General features: G+C 41.0%; 1 protein-coding gene and 1 pseudogene across 1 annotated transcript in view; one reads left to right on the forward strand and one right to left on the reverse strand.

Annotated features, from left to right (window-relative positions):
- LOC143973940 (vascular endothelial growth factor receptor kdr-like) overlaps positions 1-24919 on the reverse strand; it is a 285307-nt gene that overhangs the window by 188555 nt on the left and 71833 nt on the right. Inside the window, exon 2 of the mRNA XM_077474881.1 lies at positions 5239-5332. Coding sequence (XP_077331007.1) covers positions 5239-5332 — 94 coding nt within the window. The remainder of the gene's footprint in view (positions 1-5238; positions 5333-24919) is intronic.
- On the forward strand, positions 22772-23110 carry LOC143988006 (small ribosomal subunit protein eS21 pseudogene; annotated as a pseudogene).

Consider the following 24919-nt stretch of genomic DNA (forward strand, 5'->3'; position numbering starts at 1 on the left):
CGATGCATGGGGACGGAGAACGGCGCCAAATTCAAAAAGTGAAACACACACACATTACATACAGTATAATGTAATATTACAGATTACATTGCTGTATGTAATTATTTCACATTCCCTAGTGGTCTGTCCAGTGCCCTGCGAGTAATTTTATATTATAAAAACTGTTCTTTCTGCCTGTAAACTGGAGATTGTCCATAGCAACCAAAACTGTCCCTTTACAGCAAAAGTGGTTTTAGACCAGCTAGAAAACAGCGATAATAAATTAGAATCACTTGCACAATTGAGCGATAGTGATTTGTGGGGAGATCCGTCATCAAATACTGAAAAGTAATGACAGTGACAATTCTGCAACTGAGCAAATTTCAGCGTTTTTAGTTTGATTACATTATTGAATCATTTTTATTATTATTATATTATTATTTGTTATAATTATTTATAGTTATTTATTATATTATAATTTATGATTTAATTTTTCAAACTTTATCATACCCGGGATGTCTGCTAGACTCTGGTTTGGACAGATAAGTGAATTATTCCTAAGAATTACAGGACTACAATATAAAATGCCAAATTTCCATGCAAAATAATTGTACTGCTTTCAGCACCTAAAATCGGAAATAATCATACTGCCAGGGAGGTTAATGCATAGAATGCATTAAGGTGAAAAAACGGTGAGGTTTACAACCCATTTAAAGTGGAAGTAAACCCTTCTATCATTTTCAGTCAAGGAAGCCGCCTTGATCTTCAACTGTCATAATGTTGCACATGTGATCAGTTATGAGACCAGCGATTGGATGGTTTGAAAGTTTGGTTGAGAGCACAACCAATGTGAACGTTAGCATTTCCGGCATGCCGGGAATGTAAGTGTTTTTTTAAAATGGGTTTTCTCCTGCTTTAAATTGTAATTTCTTTCTATGTATAGTACATCCACTTCACCTACATTGCAATAATGGAAAATAATAGGAAATCTTGAGAAATTCAAAAAGGGATTTTTATGACTTGAATATTGTAATTTGATAAGGCTCCATTAAAGATGTTATCTTGACAATAACAAGTTTAGACCACGAGATCTCTTCAGAAATGCATGCAACAGTTGTAAAAGCATTGCACCAAATTCAGCTACAAGTTCTAGAAAGGTACCTGAATTTGGAGCACACTGTGACTCTTGTAGAAAGCATGTGAGACAACATTGCAAAATCTGTCTGCACCAGTCATTATGAAATCCAGGGATTATTGTTAAAACAGGCCCTACATTTTTACAGGATCAGTCCTTGGAGAGTTCATTGATTATTATACTTACAAGTATGTGGGCTCCTACTCCTCCGACCATGACAGCATACTCTCCCGAAGACCAGGAATGATGAATATACATTCAGAACCACATTAAGTCTAAATAGTAAATGTTATTTATTGTAGACGTATTGAATACGAATGACTAGTGCATTACCAAGAGCTTTATTTAATATTTCACTTTTGCTTGGATTCAGTGTGCAACTTTAAAGGCTACTGTACAGGTTATTCCAAGAAGAAACTCCTATTTATGTTGAATCCCATTGTTTGCAAGGTGTGAGAATGTTTCAAAACTCTTATTCCTTTAATTGAAGTGATGCTTTCCCTGTTTACACAAAATATTCCTTTCTGGTTATGGAAAGCGTTAGAAGTTGTGTAACGCTCAAAGAAATTAGCCCACGACTTATCCTGGAATAGTTTAGAAGCAGCATCTGATAAATGTAGATGCATGAAACACTTAATCTAAAGGAAATCCACTGACTTGAAAATAAATGAATTGCTTTTCAAAGTCACTGAGGTCTTTGCTACATCCCCGTCCCCTCCCTGTTCCTTCCCAGGAAAAAAAAAAGGTTTTTTGGCTTCATGCTGAGACTGTCTGCGTGCCGCCTTCCTGAGGGTGATGCTGCTGCGGAGGTGATCATCTTGAGAGCACTTCCAGCCACTGAGTGATGTGTACACGGCCTGTGTCAGCCTGTGACACCCACTTGTAATCACACATTCCCACGTAAGCACTGGGCGTCTGCCTTCTGCTATAGACAGACGGATGACCCTTATGGCCAGTGTGAAGTTCACACGTCTCTCTAAAGATTTACTAATTCTATCTTTTTCATACTATTTATTGCATTCATTGTGTGGCAATAAGCCTAGTATACTACATAAAAAACATTTAACAGAAGCATGTTAGAGCAAAGGATATTTATAACACTTCTGCATCCTATACTACTTTCATAAATAAAAGAAATAACTCCAACAACTAACAAATTGAGACCTTCTTTGGTCTGATGGCATTTGTCCCTGGGTGCATACTGCCCTAAACATTGGAACCGCTCACGGCACCATCCAGCTACAGCAGCGGTCAGCAGGGCTGGATTGGACACCTGTGCCTTCCACCCGCACCTAAATTCCCAGTGTGCATAACCAGGTCTTAAAGAGGAAGTAAAGGCACTTAAAAAAAAATGCAACCAGCAAGGCAAAAGGCATAATGAGTTAGGATGCATAGGATACTAGCTCATTATGAATAACTTACCTGAGAAGGAAGCCCCCGAAGCGGTCCTCCGTCTTCATGTTCTCCGCTGCCATGTATCCCGGAGTGACTTCCGGGTCTCGCTGCTCCGGCGCTGTGATTCGCTGGAGCCACGCTGATGTCACGCACGGGAGCCGTCACGAGCGGAATATCGCCGTGATCTGCGGCCTGCCCAGTGCGCCTGCACGCCGCTGTCTACGGCGCACGTTTATTAGCGTTTGTTGTTTTTTGGCAGTGAAAAACTGCACTTTGAATGCAAATTTCTGGCGTTCAGTAAAAAGAAACTTCACTGCTCATTAACCCCCCTAGCGGTAATCCCGAGTCTGGCTCGGGTTGGGATTTTAATTACAGGAGCGGTAACCCCGAGCCAGACTCGGGATCGCATCGCTGGATGCAGGGGAGGACACAGGGAGAGTTACTTACCTTGTCCCCTGGATCCAGCGATGTCCGCCGCCGCCGCGCTGTGTGATCGAGCTGTCCTCCGCTCGATTCACAATGCCGAGTGCCGCCGAGCTCCGTTCCCTGTGACGTTATGGCGCACGGGAGCGGAGAACGGCGGCAAATTCAAAAAAGTAAAAGTACACAAAACACACACAGCACTGTAATCTTCACAGATTACAGTGCTGTATTAAAAAATACACACCCCCTTTGTCCCTAGTGGTCTGTGCAGTGCCCTGCATGCACTTTTATATTATAAATACTGTTTTTTTCTGCCTGGAATTTGGAGATTGTCCATAGCAACCAAAACTTGTCCCTTTTTCAGTGTTTTAGGATTTGATTACATTATTAAATATTTTTTATTATTCTTTATTATATTATAAACTTTATCATACCCGGGATATCTGCTAGACTCTGGTTTGAACAGATTTAAGAGTGTTATTCCTAAGAATTACAGGACTACAAAATAAAACGCCAGACTTCCATGCAAAATAATTGTACCGCTTTCAGCACCTTATTCCAGACTGAATCATACCGCCAGGGAGGTTAAAGCTAAAAAAACTTCCATGTGTGCATGGACACATAGGCTAACATAGAGTGGAGTTTATGAGCTTTTAAAAAAAATGGCCAAACTCCAATAAACTGCAGTTTATCAGCTCCAGTGTGCATGGAGCCTTAGGGTAATACAAAAATAAAAATAAAAACTATACAAAGTTTTATGGCTGAATTAAAGACAATCAAATTTAGTCCTTTAAGCAGAATAGCAGCAAAATGTCTTAAAAACACCAAAAGAGGAAAAAAAAACAAAAACAAAATTGAGGTATAGGAAGATGACAAAGTCCAGAGACATGTACTGCGGCTGACACTCTGGTATGTCTTCTTCTAAATCACCTGAATAAGAATGCCATATTTAGATCTGCTGTATACAATATGATATTTCCCCATACCAACATACTATTATAGCATTATAGCTGATACATTTTTTTTTTTTCAGATACAACCAATGACCCTTTTGATAGGAGAACTTGCTACCAATGTAAATACAAACCTTGGTCGGCTTTAGTTAAAAAGGAAAATGTAGGGATTTACGTATACTGGCTATTTTTATTCTAACTTTTTTATTTGTAAACCATTTAAGAAAAGTATCTGGTTTAATTCTTTCCCAAGTCACTGCCACAAAATCAGTATGGGATTATTTTATATAAATCATCTCCAAAGACATTTTAGAAATGAATCCTACAAATGCCTATAACTGAAACATGAAAAGAGCGGTAAATCATCCATACTTCTGGATATACCAGAATAGAATATCAAAGAATTTCAGAGCTTTTGTCCTCCCCGATGAAGGGTCTGGCTTCGCACTTTTTCCTGAATTACATTTTTTGGCCATAATTTACCAAGCATGGAAGTGTCTATGTAAAATTAAATCAAAACACAATGAAACTGATTTATTAAATCTGGAGAGTGCAAAATCTAGTGCAGCAGTGCATGGTGGCCAATTAGCTTCTAACTTCAGCTTGTTCAATTAAACTTTGACAAAAAAAAACAAAAAAAACTGGAAGCTGATTGGTTTCTATGCAGAGCTGCACCAGATTTTGCACTCTCCAGGCTTTAGTAAAACAACCCCTATATCAGGGATATGCAATTAGTGGTCCTCCAGCTGTTGCAGAACTACAAGTCCCATCAGGCATCGCAAGACTCTGACAACCACAAGCATGAGGCAGAAGCATGATGGGACTTGTAGTTTTGCAACAGCTGGAGGTCCGCTAATTGCATATCCCTGCCCTATATCCAGGGGCGGACTGACCATTTGGCCACTCGGGCACTGCCCGAGGGCCCCGGGCCACTAGGGGGCCCCATCAGGGTTGCCAGCCTCAGTAAAACCAGGGACAGTATGTAAAAATCTGTGTTTTTTTTTTTTACATCTGTCTCTGAAATGTCCCTTACCGACATCCTTTTGGTCTAAAGATCCTGAGATTATAGCTGCCCCACCTCTCCAGTACCTTCTCAGCCAATAGAAACATGTCTCTGTGTGTGTGTGTGATTGTATACTGTGTGTGTGTGTGTGTGTGTATACTGTGTGGCCTCATAATCTCTGATTGCCCGGGGGCCCCATGAGTTGTCTGTCCGCCCCTGCCTATATCATAAACACTGCTAGGGAGCCAACTATAGTTGCATTCCTGCTACATCTCCTGAATCCACACTAATACAATGGTACTCATAACCTTATAGTTACAATAGCCCAACAGTAGATTTTCTTCCCTTACCTGCAGATAATGGTGACATTTTTTCCCACTCGGGTTTCAATGTGATCTTTTTCTGGAAACAGCGCAAGCTTAGATAATATTTCATTACGATGTCCTGAAAAGTAACAGAAAAATAACGATTACATGATGCTAGGCACTAATAAATCATTATAAAAATCCCATTAGTGTCCACTTATGATGAACTTAAGATTAGGTTTTGTATATTGCTGGCCTGGATGGACCTTGAAAGTTTATGGTTACTTGGCTAAAATGTTTTATTTTCAAAGAACTCATTATACGTGTGGGTTAGTTACCAGTTTTATATTGAGTTTGGGGACAACTTATAGTCTGTGACATTAGGCAGGCATTTCCTGGTTGACCGTGTTCCATTGTTCTGTCTAGAAAAGGCATTTGCTTAATCTTTACACATGTTTTTCAGCCGAAGAACCTTTTCTTCTCTAAGTTTATATTATACAGATACTTATTAGTCTGTCACACACACTAATGTATCTGCTCATTATAAGATATATCATGTTAGTTAGTATAATAATGGTCTAAGAGAAAAAAAAAAGTGGAATAATTCAATGATCAATGAAAGCCTTGGTATAATAACCTGCCTGTATAAGTTATAAATTACTTATTTTTGACCTAAGCTTAACCTCCCTGGCGGTAATCCCGAGTCTGGCTCGGGTTCGGATTTTACTAACAGGAGCGGTAACCCCGAGCCAGACTCGGGATCGCAGCGCTGGATGCAGGGGAGGACACAGGGAGAGTTACTTACCTTGTCCCCTGGATCCAGTGATGTCCTCCGCTCGATTTACAGTGCTGAATGCCGCCGAGCTCCGTTCCCTGCGGCGTTACGACGCATGGGAGCGGAGAACGGCGGCAAATTCAAAAAAGTAAAAAGACACAAAACACACACAGTAGTACTGTATTAAAAATTACACATCCCCTTTATCCTTAGTGGTCTGTGCAGTGCCCTGCATGCACTTTTATATTATAAATACTGTTTTTTCTGCCTGAAATTTGGAGATTGTCCATAGCAACCAAAAAGTGTCCCTTTTTCAATGTTTTAGGATTTGATTACATTATTGAATAATTTTTATTATTATTTATTATATTATAAACTTTATCATACCTGGGATGTCTACTAGACTCTGGTTTGAACAGATTTAAGAGAGTTATTCATAAAGCCGCGTACACACGGGCGGACTGTCTGGCCAACTTAGTCCGTCGAAACACATTTCAGCGGACAGTCCGCTCGTGTGTGGGCTTCAGCTGACTTTTTCAGCGTGCAGTCTGGCGGACTAAGTATTTCGGAATTTCCGTAATATTGTCCGTCGTACTTTGGTTTCAGCGGACAATCCGCTCGTCAGTAGGCTAGTTCGATGGACTAAGTATGGCGCATGCTCAGAGAGGATTTACACGGCGAAAGGTTGCATTGCTGTGTATTGGACTTCCTATTTCTAGTCCCGTCGTACGTGCTGTACACGTCATCGCGCAAGCTTTCGACGGACTGTTTGTGCATCCGTGTGTGGTCAAGTCCGTTCATTCGAAAGTAGGACGGACTGTCCGTCGGATTGTCTGACGGACTAAGTTGGCCATACAGTCCGCCCGTGTGTACGCGGCTTAAGAATTACAGGACTACAATATAAAACGCCAAATTTCCATGCAAAATAATTGTACCGCTTTCAGCACCTAAAACCAGACTGAATCATACAGCCAGGGAGGTTAAAGCTGAACTCCAGGCACAACATTTTTATATCTTTTTATTAGATATTTTTTACTCACACATGCAGCATAGCCTTATTATTTTACTTTCCTCTGATGAGCATATAAAACTACTTGCAAGCTGACCCCAGCAGCGTGGTTGGGTCTCAGCCCCCCCATGTCCTCTTTTTGATTTCTACAGTGAGTGATTGAAAAAATCTCAGTTATAATGTTGGAGCGTCACCACAGTCTGGGCTTTTTGGATACGAAAAGGGTACCCAGTCTTCAAGTGCAGTGTGACAGGAGTACCTCCAAGGGGAGCCTAAAAATGATTCTATATGCTTATCAAAGAAATGAAAATGAATAAGACCAGGCTGCATTGATAAGTGAAAAATATTAAATATAAACATAGAAATATTATTCCTGCAGTTCATCTTTAACCACACCTTGCAATTTTCTGTCCATGTCAGTGACAACTGTGACAACTGCAGACACTACTGCAGTGATTCTCAACCAGGGTTCCTCCAGAGGTTGCTAGGGGTTCCTTCAGCACTGGGGACTTTCTGCATCTCAGATAAGTTCCCACTGACACCATTGATCTTTTTAGCTATCTGTAAGGAGGTAATTCTTCCCAATGACCACAAGTGTAAGGAGCATTCTTCCCACTGACCATCACACTAATGTCTCATGAGTTGTAGATTTCTCATTTTTAGAAGGGGTTCCTCGAGACCGGAGAACTATTTCAAGGGTTCCTCTGGGTTGAGAAAGAGTCTCTCTCTCTCTCTCAGGGAAGATTCAGAATGGCAATAGTTCACAATTAGTACTGAAATTGTATAAAGCTCACCAATACACATTACAATATCTGCAACTGAGGAGGTTTTAAAACACTAACTTGAAAAAAAAAAACACCATTTTCTTCTGTAGCATATCCTGCACAATATTATTCCTAGCTTGAGGTTCCGAGACAGATATGTGTGCATAATCTACTGCCAAAACGGACATCTGTGCACATTTTAGGCACTGAAGCCACAATGCTACGAGCACATGTGAATAAATATGTATATATCTGTCACCTGTTTTTACTAAAGTCTGTGTTTATGGATCAATGGATGAAATACTGAGGATACAGGTCAAAATGTCATTTTAAGCATCCTTGCATTCCAAAATAGTCAATATATTTCAAAGCAACAAAAATAAAACCTGTTATGGTAACACTCCCCAGCTTATAAACTTCTCTAATAATGTCCAGAAGATACTCAAAGAACCTACTATACTTTAAACATATCTTAAATCAGAACTAAACCCACTAAAAATAAGAGACCAAGGATAATCTTCTAATGGTGCCCAACTCAACGTACTTTTATGATAGGTATTACTTTTGTGAGAAGGCTTCAATGCAGTGATACTTGCAGGGGCGGACTGACAACTCATGGGGCCCCCAGGCAATAGGAGATTATGGGGCCCCCAGGCAATCAGGGGCTAATCGAAATTCGGCCGAATTTTGCATCTTTCGGACATTCAGATGCATCCGAATGTACGAATAAAAAAAACAACAACCAACAACGAATACAAAAGAAATATAACAAATGAATTCGAATGAATTTGACATGATTCGGTAATTCTTTAAAGATCTAATGAAACAAAAGGTCAGCTCAAAGTAAATCTTATAGTCCAATCAGCTAATTAATTTTGTGCTGGAGGTTGGATTACTGGCAAAGTGCATTCCTGAGAACTGAGTGAGAAGGGTGTTGTATTATATTTGAGCCGAGGAGAAGAGACGTTGTCATTGTGTGTGTTAAAAGATTCAATAAACAAACGACTTTCCAAACTACGAATCATTATCACGAATGTCTATACATATATAAATAGCGAATTTCAACGAATACGAATGAATGAATTCATCACTCTACGAATAATAACGAATTATCCGAAAACGTATTAATGTAACATAAGGAATATAACAGAACAAAATAATGTATTTTACGAATGACAACGAACCGAAATTAAAACGAAATTTTCCGTTGTGCACAAGTCTAGTATACACAAACACACACACACATGTTTCTATTGGCTGAGAAGGTACTGGAGAGGTGGGGCAGCTATAATCTCAGGATTTTTAGACCAAAAGGATGTCAGTAAGGGACATTTCAGAGACAGATATAAAAGATTTACATACTGTCCCTGGTTTTACTGAGGCTGGCAACCCTGATGGGGCCCCATAGTGGCCCGGGGGCCCTCGGGCAGTGCCCAAGTGGCCGAATGGTCAGTCCGCCCCTGGATACTTGCATGAGGTATTGGTAGAAATATACCGGAAAATACAAAATAGGGAAGAAGCAAAGAACAAAAACAGCATCAACAACGAAAACATGGCTGATTCTATTTGATGTCAGTTTCTTCTTATTTTATTAAAGAGATTTCCTAATTATAACAAAGTGGGAAACCCCTTTGTGGCTGGACCTATTGTACAAGGTCACCCTTACAAAGCTTCTGCTATCAGTTGTTTCAAAATAAAGTGCACCTTCTCGTCTTGTTTTGTATAGAGCTGTATAGAAGAACCTGACGGGTTTTAACACCTATCTCTGTCCCCTCACTTGCTGCCACAGAAACACAGGAAGTGAGTGGCCATCTTTTCGCAAGTGAGGGGAAATCTCAACTTCTCCAGTGGTCACCAGTGTATGTCTCTCAAGTGGAAGTTGTAATCCAGTTCTGATGACAACTATAAAATATATAAAAGATTTGTGCATACTTATTTCCCTGGAGACAACAGAAATGGAGACTGAATCTAATCCGAATCCTAAATAAAGACAAAGAGCGTTAACATGTTCTATCCCTGCCCCTTATGTCTAAAGCTAGAACAGTAGCTCTGAATGGGTCAGAGTACTTCTTAGCCCTTGTACACACGGTCGGAGATTTCGACAACCAAATCCGTTGGATTTTGTCCGTTGGATTTTGTCCGTCGGATCTTGTCCGTCGGATCTTGTCCGAAACTGTTGCATACACACGGCCGGACAAAGTTGTCGAAAAATCAGATCTTTCAGAATGTGATGACGTAATTTCGTTACGATGGGACTACGTTCAGGCTAGTAGCCAATAGCTTTGATGTAGGAATTTGATCTGAGCATGCGTGGCACCTTGTCCGATCGGAATTCTCTACACATGATCGGAGTATGTCCTATCGGACCAGTTTGTTGGAAAATATTTCCAGCAAGTTGGAAAATTTGGTCGGACGGATATTCCGACGGAAACAGTCCGATGCATACCACACACAGTCGGATTATCCGACAACACGGTCCGATAGGACACATTCCGACGGATTCTCCGACCGTATGTACAAGGGCTAAGATTGTATTTCCATTGTGCTGGAAAATGCAAAGCAGCTCTCCTTGACCTGATTTATTGTGACTGTGAAAAATCTAAGCAGGGATTCATGCTGCCCACTTGCATGCTGTACTTTTCAATTTCCAGTTCAAACTTTTTATTATGTTTTTGTGCACTTTTTCCCCACATTCGTGTCAAAATATGGATGTCCACAAAGGACATGGAGGAAGCGTGTGGGTCACTATATCTTGTGAATTTACAACAGGTACATGCATATGAAGAATGTTGAGTTTTTTTTATTTTTTTATGACAAATTGTCAACTTATCTTCAAATAGATCTGCTCACTATTATGAGTGTTTTATTAAAACCACGTGTTAACTGCTAAGAATATAGATCATGATGTAAAATCAACATTCATATGATTAATTTTTACTATTTTGGCTGTAAGACATTACACAGAACTACAATTAAAATACAAACGCAATACCGGTTTTCTATTGATGTTATTTGTAACTGACTTGTCTTGGTAAAGTCTGGCTTTGTCAGTAAAAACACTGCATACACATCCTGACATGTGATGTAATACTGTGTAATTCTTTAAGGTATTACAAACTACAAAGCCCTATAAATACTTGTCATAGTTCAGGCTTCATATGAAATAATGAACATACTTTTATGTTTTTCAGTATGGTTTTAATCAGGAATACAGTTAGTGTGATCCAGGGTTTTATAAGTGAATGAGTCACGAGCAGTGGTTGTTTGTGTGACTTACTAGCAATGTGTTCTTCGTATGCAGTATATTGAAAGTCAGCTCATGTGGAAGGAAAACTGCGATTGAAGATAACCAAGTACAGGGCAGTCTTTAGTATTGAATGGACCCTGGGCAAAAATGTTCTTGCCCCCCCCCATGCAATTTCACTCTCCACCTGCTCTGAGACATACAATAAATAGCAGCTACACTTAAAATCAGTTTACTGTATCAGATCAGGCAGCAATTGCAATTGGTTGCCAGCAGTTACAGCATATCATTACTGCTTACTGTCTGGTTGCTAGAGGTTACAGCACACATTACGGCTCACTGGTTGGTTGCTAGAGGTTACAGCACATCATTTCCTCACTGCAGGGGTGCATGATTTACATACGAATGCTGGCTTTATTTACATATCAATGCCGTCGGCCGCAGCTATTTACTTAGTATTGTCACCGCTATTTACATATGAATGCCGGTTATTTACACAGGGCCTACAGGTGAGTCATTTGTGCACAACAATAGGGCAGAGCTGTGCAGCATTAGTACCAGCACTTTACACTGAGATATTAGGACACAGCACAGGACTAAAACTTCAAGGGACAAGGGAATTTAAACCTGGATAGTTGGCAAGTATGAGGCAGCTGTTTTGGGCCCCACAACAATGACAGGGCCCAGGGAAGCTGCCCCTTTTGCCCTGCTTTAAAGACGGCCCTGACCAAGTATCACTTGCACACATACATACTCAGTATAAGTACCCTCTCTATTTTATGTTGCATCATCATCTAGTATCTTGGTCTGCTGGGTCTCCCGAAGTAACAGTTCAAGATTCTGCATCAGCCACCTACTGCCAGCACTACAAAACCAATCAAGGGCGTCTCATCCTGCTACCAAAATATAGCTTTATCCCGCATACTGTATAAGTAAGTAAGGGTTAGGCCACTTAGGGCTAACCATGGCAGTGATAAGAATATGTTATCGCATACAAATTTCAAGCAATTATTTCATCCTTCCCTTTTCTCATTACGAAAAATAAGTAATTAATGAGGAAGTAAACCCTGATGGGTTTACTTCCTCTTTGATTCCCTGCAAAGGTAAAGCATAATGGACTACTATGGATTGCATAGTAGTCCATTATGTGTCACTTACCTGACACAGGAGCCAGCGAAGTCACGCTGTCCCCTGTAGTTCCGAGCGTCCATCTTCTTGGTGGGTGTCACTGCTCCGGCGCTGTGATTTGCGGGAGCAGCGATGACGTCACTCCCGCGCATGCAAACGGGAGCCAACACTCGCAGCATATTGCTGCGATCTGCGGCTTGCCCAGTGCGCCTGCGCGCCGCTGTCTACGGCGCATGCGCCGTAGACAGCGGTGGCTGTCTTCAGGTAAATATCTCCTAAACCGTATAGGTTTGGGAGATATTTCTTGGACCTACAGGTAAGCCTTAATCTAGGCTTACCTGTAGGTCAAAGTGGTTTGTAGGGTTTACAACCACTTTAACTGCATGTGTTCTGTTTGTGCCCAATAATCATGGTGCAAGACACATAGTGGAGTATTCAAGGGTGAGCAGATGTTTTACTGCCCATTGCTTATGGAGACATCTGCTCGGCTATGACCATACTTAGACACGCTATGAATGGACGTGGTTGAGAATTCAGGTGCAGAGATCTTCCTTCTTCGTTCCCAAGAGATACAATTAGTTCAACCTCCTGGAATCCTCCCAAACATTTGCAAATAAATATTTTTTTACTATGGAGCTGCAAGTAGGAAGAGAATGCAAATGATGGTGCATCTGTGCACGATAGCAATCAGCTTCTAACTTCATCTTCTTCAATTAGGCTTCGACAAAAAAAAAAAAAGGAAGCTGATTGGTTTCCATGTAGAGCTGCGCCAGATTTTGGATTCTCCAGTTTTAGTAAATTAACCCCATAGTCTTTATTTAAAGAGAGTTTTGCTTATTACTACAATATCATTTAAAAAGTGCATACCATAGGGACCAGTTTACTCGGCTTCCATATAACACAACATATACTGTATGTACAAGTAAAACAGTATACTACTCAGCTCTAATCTCCATGTCTACACCCTGTTATCATTATCATATCAAATGTACGGTATGTATAATGTAGTGTGTACACAAGCTCTTTATCGAACCTTGAATCACTGGTTGTTTAATAACCGTATTATTTGCAATCTAAAGACTTTGTATTGAGATTATTGAAGTACCTTAAACCTCCCAGGACATGATACAGTACATGTCCTGGGAGGTTTAAGGTACTTCAATAATCTCAATACAAAGTCTTTAGATTGCAAATACGGTTATTTAAATACATACCTCACAACTTTGAGATAGGAACCAGGGACACTTATTAACAAAAGTATGTAGGCATAGGACACACCCCCTGCCACGCCCCCTTAAAGGAGAATTATACAAAAAAAAAAGATTAAACCCACAAGTACTTTTTTTTCTTTACCACTACTATTTCTTTATGTTGGCTTTTGGAATTTACAAACGCAGCAATTTAGAAATTGGATGAAAGGTTTAGCTCTGGGAAACACTTTTTGATAGACAAATAGTGCATTTATATACAATTATAGAAATCAGACCAAAATGAGGAGGAAAGAGGGACAGAGGGACATTGTTCCAAATCAGGGACAGTCCCTCGTATATGTTGATACATTTGTTAGGCATTATCCATGGTCACCATCTATTTCCTTGACGAGGATGCTGGCATCCTTCAATTTGAACATTGTGGATGAAAATTCGTTGTTTTTTTTTATTAATAACATGAACATATGCAAAACAATTTAAATATTAGACTTGTGCACAACGGAAAATTTCGTTTAGTTTCGTTTCGTTGTCATTCGTAAAATACATCATTTCGTTCTGTTATATTCGTTATGTTATTTTAATAAGTTTTCGGATAATTCGTTATTATTCGTAGAGTGTCGAATTCATTCGTTTGCATTCATTAAAATTCACTATTTATGTATGTATAGACATTCGTAATAATGATTTGTAGTTTGGAAACTCGTTTATTGAATCTTTTAACACACACACAATGACAACGTCTCTTCTCCTCGGCTCAAATACAATACAACACCCTTCTAATGGCGCGTACACACGGGCGGACTGTATGGCGTACTTAGTTCGTCATACAATCCGACGGACAGTCCGTCATACTTTCGAATGAACGGACTTGACCACACACGGATGCACAAACAGTCCGTCGAAAGCTTGTGCGATGACGTGTACAGCACGTACGACGGGACTAGAAATAGGAAGTCCAATACACAGCAAAGCACCCTTCCGCCGTGTAAATCCTTTCTGGGCATGCGCCATTCTTAGTCCATCGAACTAGCCTACTGACGAGCGGATTGTCCGCTGAAACCAAAGTACGACGGACAGAATTTTGAAAAATCCGAAATTCTTAGTACGCCAGACTGCACGCTGAAAAAGTCCGCTGAAGCCCACACACGAGCGGACTGTCCACTGAAATGTGTTTCGACGGACTAAGTACGCCATACAGTCCGCCCGTGTGTACGCGGCATAACTCAGTTCTCAGGAATGCACTTTGCCAGTAATCCATCCTCCGGCACAAAATTAATTAGCTGATTGGACTATAAGATTTACTTTGAGCTGACCTTTTGTTTCATTAGATCTTTAAAGAATTTACCGAATCATGTCGAATTCATTCGAATTCATTCGTTATATTTGCAGGCACGATGTACTGAAATCCAATGCACTGCACAGCAGGCAATTGAACTCTATGAGATGTTTCTGTGACATCGCAATAATAACTGTTTTTAAACAAAAAAGGAAACAGTAGGATCCACCAAGCTTAGTGCATTATCACTGCATCGATCTATGCTGCACTGCACACCAGCAGCTGAGCTGCTGGTGTGAACCAGCCCTAGATGACAAGTTTTTGATTGATGTTGAAGTGTTAAATCCCTCTCTGAGGGATCTCAAATCTCTGAGGTCTCATTCACATTATGCATACATCCATAAGAAGGGCTAGCTTTGCCCACATAGGATGCAAAGGTGTTCCATGCATCTGTGTGCAGGTAGTCCCATTAGTGTCTACTGGGACACAGCCACTGCACAGACACAGACGCTGGTCTCTATTTGACAGCTGTGCAGTTGTGGGTGCGTGTCCCTGAGTGCAGACAAGCACCTGCACGGCTGTTAAACTGGGAACAGTGTCTGTATCTGTTCAGCCGCTGCATTGCAATCGACATTAATGGCACGTGGATGCACAGACAGCCCTTCACACAGGTGTATGCATAAGTATGTTGTGTGAATGAGGCCTGAGAGACTCTGTTGAAGTGATAGCTTCAGTGCCTGGGTCTACATACCTACTATGGTCATGAGGAATTCCTTTCTACCCTTAATTCCTTACTTCACCCCCCACTGCCTCCACCCACAAACTTGCTTACCGCTCAACAGATTGCCAACAATTTCAATAGCAAAATCGACACAATTTGCAAGGAGATATCCAGCATTCAAATTCCCCCACTTGTTTGAATAACTTAAGACCCATCTCTACAGAAACTGCCCTACTAACTCACCAATGACCTACTAACTGCTAAAACCAATAGGCACTACTCCATATTCATTTTTTTAGACCTCTCTGCTGCATTTGACACAGTTGACCACCTGCTCCTTCTCAGCAAATTACACTCCCTTGGCCTCCGTGATTCTGCTTTATCCTGGTTCTCCTCCTACCTATCTCAGCGCACTTACAGTGTCACTTACAACTACATCTCCTCCACTCCCCTTCCTCTTTCTGTTGGGGTACCCCAAGGCTCCGTCCTTGGGCCTCTCCTATTCTCACTCTATACCTCTTCCCTGGGCCAGCTGATAACCTCCCATGGCTTCCAATACCACCTCTATGTCGACGACACCCAGATCTATCTCTCCACTGCTCAACTCACCCCCTCAATCTCCTCATGGATCTCAAACTTACTGAATAACATATCGATATGGATGTTACACCACTTCCTCTCACATCTTTCTAAAACTTAGCTTGTTATATTTCCTCCTTCACGGTCCCACCCTGTGACTTCACCATTAATATCAACAACACAACCATTGGTCCCTCCGCACATGCTAAGGTCCTGGGTGTAATCCTTGACTCTGACCTCTCCTTCAGCCCCCATATCCAATCACTGGCTAAATCCTGGCACCTTAAACTCTGCAACATCTCCAGATTTCGACCCTTCCTGACTAATGACACCACAAAGCAACTTATTCACTCCTTGATTATTTCCCGCCTTGACTACTGCAACTCTCTCCTTAATGGCCTACCCTTAAGCAGGCTATCCCCCCTTCAGTCTATTATGAATTCTGCTGCTAGACTAATACACCTCACTAACCGATCCATGACTGCTGCTCCTCTCTGCCAATCTCTTCACTGGCTCCCCCTACCCCACGGTGTAAAATTCAAAATGCTAACCATAACATACAAGGCCATTCACAACATCACCCCCATCGACATCACCAACCTCATCTGCAGATATCACCAAAATCGTCCCCTCCGCTCCTCCCAGGACCTCCTGCTCTCTAGATCCCTTGTTACCTCCTCCCATGCTCGCCTTCAGTACTTCTCCAGAGCCTCTCCCATCCTCTGGAACCCCCTGCCCCAGTATATCCGATAAGCCCCTACCCTGTCCACATTAAGGAGATCCATGAAAACCCATTTATTCAGGGAAGCCTATCCCACACCCACCTAACTGTCCCTGTGCCACCCCCCATCAAATCAATCTTTGCAGCCATTACCTTTTGTACCACCACCCCCTCCCTTTAGAATGTAAGCTCTACGAGCAGGGCCCTCCTGTACCTTTTGTATTGAACTGTACTGTAATTGTGTTTCCCCGCCCCCTATACATTGTAAAGCGTTGCGTAAACTGTTGGCGCTATATAAATTGTGGATAATAATAATCATTTTTATTTATTTTAGAATATGAAGAATATAACAAAAAAAAGCAAGAACATGTGGCCTTGGATGCAAACACTCAAAACTCCCTGATGGGCAGGAACAGAGTCAGGAATTATGGCAGCAAGATGTTTGTACTGGAGTATCCAAGATATATAGGAAGCCAGTGGTACCCAATATACCAGGTCCCACCTATAACTATTACTTTTGGATGGACTGGTCCTTATTTAAAGTGCAGTGGCTATCTGCCAAGGGCAGTTGCTCTTGCCAGTCAAATTAGGAGGCAGTTTTCAAAAGGTGTAAAGTAATTTTTGCCCATTATATGGGTACTGCATTTTGCACTCAATGGTCATTTTTTTTACACTAAGCCCTTGTACACAAGGTCGGACAGTCTGACGCAAAATGTCCGATCGGACCGCGTTGTTGGATAATCTGACCGTGTGTGGGCTCCATCGGACTGTTTCTGTCTGAATATCCGACCGACAAAGTTTTAGAGCTGGGCTATAAAATTTTCCAACAACATGATCCGATCGGACTTTGTCCGATCGTTTGTAGAGAATTCTGATCGGACAAAGTGCCACGCATGCTCAGATCAAATTCCTAGACCAAAGCTATTGGCTACTAGCCTGAACGTAGACCCGTCATAATGAATTAACGTCATCACGTTACCTACGATTGGATTTTCCGACAACTTTGTCCGACCGTGTGTATGCAACACCAGTTTCGGGAAAAAATCCATCGGACAAAATCCAACGGATTTTGTTGTCGGAATGTCCGACCGTGTGTACAAGGGCTTAGGTTGACAAATTACAGTCTACTAATACCGTTTAAATAGGTCACATTTATGAGTGTGTAATAGGAACATTGTTTACTTTGTTACCAGCAGCTGCAGTATGCCACCTTATAACCCCTATTGGCACATTGTACCAGCCAGACAGTTACCATTCCACAACTAAAGAAATCGGTTCCATTTGGCTTGCTGCTGGTGCTTTGTGAAGAATTATCTGATCACTGTCAAAAGGTTGGCAGCGTGTAGCTGACTGTGCGTACAAATGGTTTAATCCCATACATGATATGTGGCATTTACAGCATTATAATGTCAGCTCCTTTCAGCTCACACTTCAAGAAAACATTAGTCTCAGTATACAGAAAAGAAAACAAACTGAGTTCCATCCAATGTAAATATGCATTCCATAGATACAATTAAAGCTCTTTTATCGTGAAATAAACATTTCAGTCAAACCGTTCCTTCCCGGCCCATCTATCTACAGCAGTGGGAGGCTGAGGGACCTGACCCGTCCCCAGTTGGTCCCTAATTGTTTCTTCAGGTACAATATTTAATGGAGACAGGAAACACATAGGGTCATTATTCCGATCCATACAATAGATTTCAGAAACCCATAAACAGCCCGGCATTTCTGGGAAAGTCTTCCAGGCAGCCGCTACTGAATTTATTTAACCCTTTCTGTGTGCATTAGAATAAATCATTCACATGTGTACAGTATTTCATTCATAGAACAGGCTAAATTAGAAAATAATGATGCTCTCAAATAAAGGTACAGGCTAACAATATAAATAAAACTATATAAATGAGATAATGACTAATGGCAGTAATAACCAACTAGCAACACTGGCATAACTGATAAAGGGGTACTGCTGCCTCTGCCAATAACACAGGATTAATATAGCAAAGTATCTTCCCAAGTCTTAAGCTCCTATTAGATCTTAACCACTTTCAGCCCCGGACCATTTTGCTGGCTTAAGACCAGACCACTTTTTGCGATTCGGCACTGTGTCGCTTTAACCGACAATTGCGCGGTCTTGTGACGTGGCTCACAAATAAAATTGACGTCCTTTTTTTTCCTCACAAATAGAGCTTTGTTTTGGTGGTATTTGATCACCCCTCCGGTTTTTATTTTTTGCGCGATAAACAAAAATAGAGCGATAATTTAGAGAAAAAAAAAACGCATAATTTTTTACTTTTTGTTATAATAAATATCCCCCAAAAATATATAGAAAAACATTTTTTTCCCTGACTCGGGACCGCATCGCTGAATGCAGGGAAAATTTACTTACCTTCTCCCCTGGATCTAGAGATGTCCCCCCCGCTGTACGAGCAAGCCGTGCTCTGCTCGATCTATCACGGAGCAGATCTCCGTTTCCTGCGAGCGTTGCGACGCACGGGGACGGAGAACGGCGCCAAATTCAAAAAGTGAAACACACACATTACTTACAGTATAATGTAATCTTACAGATCACATTGCTGTATGTAATTATTTATCATCCCCTTTGTCCCTAGTGGTCTGCCCAGTGCTCTGTATGCAGTTTTATATTATAAAAACTGTTCTCCTTGCCAGGAAACTGGAGATTGTCCATAGCAACCAAAACTGTCCCTTTACATCAAAAATGATTTTAGAACAGCTAGAAAACAGCGATAATAAATGAGAATCACTCGCAGAATTGAGCGATAGCGATTTGTGGGGAGATCCGTCATCAAATACTGAAAAGTAATGACAGCGGCAATTCTGCAACTGAGCTAATTTCAGTGTTTTTGATTTGATTACATTATTGAATCATTTTTATTATTGTTATATTATTATTTGGTATAATTATTTATAGTCATTTATTATATTATAATTTATGATTTCATTTTTCAAACTTTATCATACCCGGGATGTCTGCTAGACTCTGGTTTGGACAGATTTAAGTGAGTCATTCCTAAGAATTACAGGACTAAAATATAAAACGCCAAATTTTCATGCAAAATAATTGTACCGCTTTCAGCACCTAAAATCTGAAATAATCATACCGCCAGGGGAGGTTAATGTGTATTTGTCTGTGTCTTCACTGGGGAGATTTGATAGGATGTGAAGGAAAAAAAATCGCCCCAACAGAGACACAGACTACAATAAAAACCTGACAGAGATTACAATAAGTTAAACATGTTAACTGGAGCTGAGATGTAACTTTTGTTCAGATAAAAGAAATCCCCTCCAAGTTATGAAATAAGGAAATAAAATAAAGAAGGTTATCATCTGGAAAAAACAGCCATAACACACAGATATTTACTATGCATGGGTCAATCCTATCCAAGTCGGATCTCAGACCTTGGGGAACCATTGATCTATCACTTCATACAGTTTATCTTTGGGACGGACATTGAAAGATGATGAACTAAACAGACAGTAGGCAGCTCTGTGTATACCTAAGTGAACCTACTCAGAAACATCCATCCATACTGAATGATGACGTTTTCTTTAATTCTACATTCCACAGATATTCTGCTTTACACCCAAACTACATAACAGTTATGCAACATCAACATATTCAACCATTAGTCTGCTCAAGAGAGATTCTTATGAGAAAAAAAAAAATGTTAGGAGGGGAGAGACCACCTGGTAAACATTTGTTTAAATTCCATTGCAGAAGGTCATCATTTTCATACTTTTTATCTAGGATAAATCAATTTGTATATCCACATTGTATGTCATCTTTAATGTGGAAAATATCCCACATCATCTTGGGATTTATTAACATATGGGATAACTGCACCTTTAAGAAAAACCACAGGGAAGTTATATGAATACATGGGATAACGCTCATAAAGTTATTCCATCTGCATTGCAGATGTCATATCTGTAGAGTAATGATGTCACCTGTGTAGAGTGTGGTAGGAACACCTTTCATTGGTTGTAGTGACCGTTGGGTGGACTGCCCTAAAATGAGGGAACCTTCCCCTGCCCCCCACCTTCCCTTCCTCTACCTTCCCTTCTCATCTGTCTGTTCCTCATTCGGTCCCGATTTCTCCCCCCGAAACGGAAGAACAGGGATGCACCGGACCCCCTGCTGGAAGCCACATCCGGGAGCATTGTGAACCTAGCCTTAAGGTTGAAGCCTGCTTGCTCAAAGGTATAGATGAATTTTGGAATCAGGGGTTCTCTTAAAGTGGCCCTGTGAGAATAGAAATATAGGTAGGTTTGTTTCAAAGGTTGTGGGCTCCAGGAATGTCATACTAATCCTATTCTGAATACCCAGTGAATTTCTGTTCCATAACAAGTATTAAAGTGAACCAATACTCAAAATGTAAAGATTTTCTATAATATAGGGACAATCAAGAAGTGTTAATTGTGCCTAATGCCGCCTACACACGAGCGAATTGTCGGGCGTACTTAGTCCAGCAAACAATCCGGCGGATAGTGCGGTGGACTTTCTTCCGAACGGACTTGGCCACACACGGACACACAGAAAGTCCGGTGTTTGCTAGCGTGATGACGTACAGCACGTACGACGGGACTAGAAAAAGGAAGTTCAATAGCCAGTAGCCAATAGCTTCCTTTTTCGTACTTGCTTCTGAGCATGCGTCATTCTTAGTCCGCCGGACTAGCATACTGACGAACGTATTGTCCGCTGAAACCCAAGACTTTACGCTGGAAAAGTCCGCTGAAGCCCACACGCGATCGAATTGTCCGCTGAAATGCGTTTTGGCAGACTAAGTTTTATTATTGTTATATTCTTCTTTTTTTATTCTTAAGCAAAATCTCCCTAATTGATCTTATCTAAAAGGGATGTAGACAGCAATATTATCTTTTTTTTTTTTTTTAAACTGGTAGTTGGCAGAATTGATGCTTGTTTCTTTTTTCTGAGAGTTTCACTGTTGGGAAGGTTTTCCTCTTTGTTTGTGTGGTCACTATTAAAAGTTTTGCCTTTAACTTTAACTCAATAATCTAGAGCAGATAATAAATTCAGGTTTTTGTGGTCCCTGCACATATTATAAGACATCTGCAAAAATGCCTCAGGAACCCCCGGACCTGGAGTGCTCTATTATGGACATCTTTAGTTCATTTCCAAAGTCAATTTCAGCCTCATCCCACCCCAATCCGTGCCTATCCGTCTACAACTGTGATGGCAGTTCCACTGACCAATAGGAAGATGCAAGGAAAGAAGGTGGCACGTCCAAGTTGTCAACAAACGGGGCTGGTCATGGTTTGCACTTCTAGGTATAACATTTATTTCCTTACTTTTAAGTTTTAAAGCAGATAACAGTTTTTAAATCACTGTACAGCGTGTAATGTAATGTGATAGCCACACTTTGGCCAGATGATAACTAAACGCAGACAAAGAGCTGTCACTGCACACGGTGAACAATTACCAGCTACAAAGCTTCTCTTTGATTCCTCAATTTATCCTGAAACAATTTATGCTCCTGATCTGCAGACATAAAACAAATGAACAGTTGACATTTTGTATATCCATAAAACATTCTTTATCAGCTGCAGAGCATTATGTGATCCAGAGTAGCTCAGCAACCATGAAAAATGTGAAAAGCTTCTCTGATTTGCAGCAGAAAAAAAAAAAAAAATGATACTTGGCTACCATAGGCAGACATTCCTTTAAAACACATAACTTGGCTAACTTCTGTAAATATATATAGGACAAGTGAGAAAATGAGGGTATCTGGTATCTTCAAAATATTTATGACCAACAATAAGGAGTTACCTGTCTGTTCATTACATACATAAAGTAACAAACACTTTCTTAAAAAGATAAATTTCTTCCACCCACAGACTGCAAGACTGTTTCTAATCAAGTCATCAAGATTTCAGGTTGAACAAGGAACTGCCAAAATACTTTATGAGCTCTTTATTATATATTTGTGTTTAAAAAAATCATTCAGCTGGCAACACGGCTAAAACTTGTCTAATCAGAAGTACCTTAAATCGCGGTAAAAAATCGCGGGTAAAACGGGTGTTTCTAAATGACGGTTTCAGCTTTTAAAAACATGTGTCCAGCGCTTCTCTTTCATATCGGCCATTACAGCGAGCGTGAGGTCCTTGTGACTGTATCCAAGGTGCAAAATGCAGAACGATGCCGGTGAATTTGTGGACTTGTACGTCCCCCGTAAATGTTCTGCCAGCAACCGAATCATTTATGCCAAGGACCATGCTTCTGTTCAGATGAACACTGCAGAGGTCGATAAGACAACAGGCACAGTAACTGGCCAGTTCAAGACCTACGCTATCTGCGGCACCATTCGTAGAATGGGTGAATCTAATGATGCCATTCTCAGGCTGGCAAAAGCTGATGATATTGTTTCAAAGAACTTTTAAACAAAGAAACCTTTGAAATGAACACGTGTAAGGAAAAAAAAAATCTTGAGGGAAAAAAAATAAATAAATAAATACACGTGTCCAGCAGAATTTGCACCGGCGTCTCGTGTGCATGAAGCCTAAGCCCTTGTACACACGGTCGGACATTCCGACAACCAAATCCGTCAGATTTTTTCTGACGGATTTTGTCCAAAACTGTTGCATACACACGGTCGGACGAAGTTGTCGGAAAATCCGATCGTTCAGAACGTGATGACGTTATTTCGTTATGACGGGACTACGTTCAGGCTAGTAGCCAATAGCTTTGGTCTAGGAATTTGATCTGAGCATGCGTGGCACTTTGTCCGATCGGAATTCTCTACACGTGATCGGACAAAGTTCGATCGGATCATGTTGTCGGAAATTTTTTATAGCCAAGCTGGAAAACTTGGTCCGTCGGATATTCCGACAACATGGTCCGATCGGACATTTTCCGTCGGAATGTCCGACCGTGTGTACAAGGGCTAATAACAGTTTGTTCTTATGTTAAAAAAAACAAATACAATAGCTTGGTGTTTCATATTCTGGCATGTTTGATGTAACCATCTAGCAGCTAAGCAGACATTTTGAATTGTGTCATTCAGCTGAACATAATTATTGCTAAGACTCAAATTATTATATGCTTGCCATTGCATATTTCGATTATAGCATTGTACTGTAATATTACTATAAAGTTTGATTGACATGTTACTGACTTGTGAATATTCTCTTTCGTAGCCATCTGTATCTCAGGAAATCTGAACTGCAGTCACTGCCAACTGTTGAAGCTCAGTTATCCTTAAAATATAACTGAAGGTAAAACTTATTTTGAAGGTATATTTCGAAGTAAAAAAAAAAGGGTTGTCCTCAGAAAAGTAATAGAGGGAAAATCTTCCAATGTGGACACTAGTTCTCATTAACGGGGGGTCCCCAAGACATTCCCTTAGGCCCTTTTCTGTCAGGGCTGGCTTAGCCCTTCCTCCTCTGGGCTGGCCGCTCAGCTGTCGGCTAATTGCCAGCTCTCTTCTCTCTCCAGTTACCAGCTGTTCCCTATGATGCTCGTCTGACCTGCCTATTTAAAGTCTTCCAGCTCATTTCTCCATTCCCTTCACATTTGGTCACATCACAAGGAACCATCTCCTGCTATTTGTTTCTAGACTGGCTTGCTGACATTCTTTCTGGCTTCTTATCCGAAATCCGGGATGCGAAATTTGGCATGTTTGCCCTGGGCTCCAGATGAGCCCAGGGCAAACATGTCCTGGCACTGGTGAGGCGAGTTGCAGGGCATCTTCCTTTAGTAAATCTTTTACTCTAACATAGTCATTTTAAACACTTGCCGACCGCCGCATGTACATATACGTCGAGACAATGGCGCAGACAGGCAAATGGGCATACAGGTACGTCCCTTTAGGTTTGCTTTAAAGTGGAAGTAAACTCCCCTATCGTTTTCAGCCAAGGAAGCTGCCATCTTTGCCTCTGTTTAATCTTCAACTGCTATGGTGCTGCACATGTGATTCGTTATGACATCAGCCATTGGATGGTTTGATAGTTTGTCTGAGAGCACAGCCAATGTGCAGTTGGCATTCCCGGCATGCCTTTTTTTTTTAACTGTTTAAATCAATGGGTTTACTTCCACTTTAAGTGAGCTCCATGAGTGTGATCGCGGGTCCCGCAGACTCGATGTCCGCGGGGGATACCTGCCATCATCTCACGGAGAGGAAGAATGGGGAAATGCTGATGTAAACAAGCATTTCCCCTTTCTGCCTAATGACACTGATCATCGCTCCCTGTAATCGGGAGCGATGATCAGTGTCGTGTCACACATCCCCTCCCCCCCACAGTTAGAATCACTCCCTAGGACAC

Source organism: Lithobates pipiens, unplaced genomic scaffold (genome assembly GCF_037356315.1).
Source record: "Lithobates pipiens isolate NorthernLeopardFrog02 unplaced genomic scaffold, aLitPip1_a1.2 Scaffold_1, whole genome shotgun sequence".
NCBI lineage: Eukaryota > Metazoa > Chordata > Amphibia > Anura > Ranidae > Lithobates > Lithobates pipiens.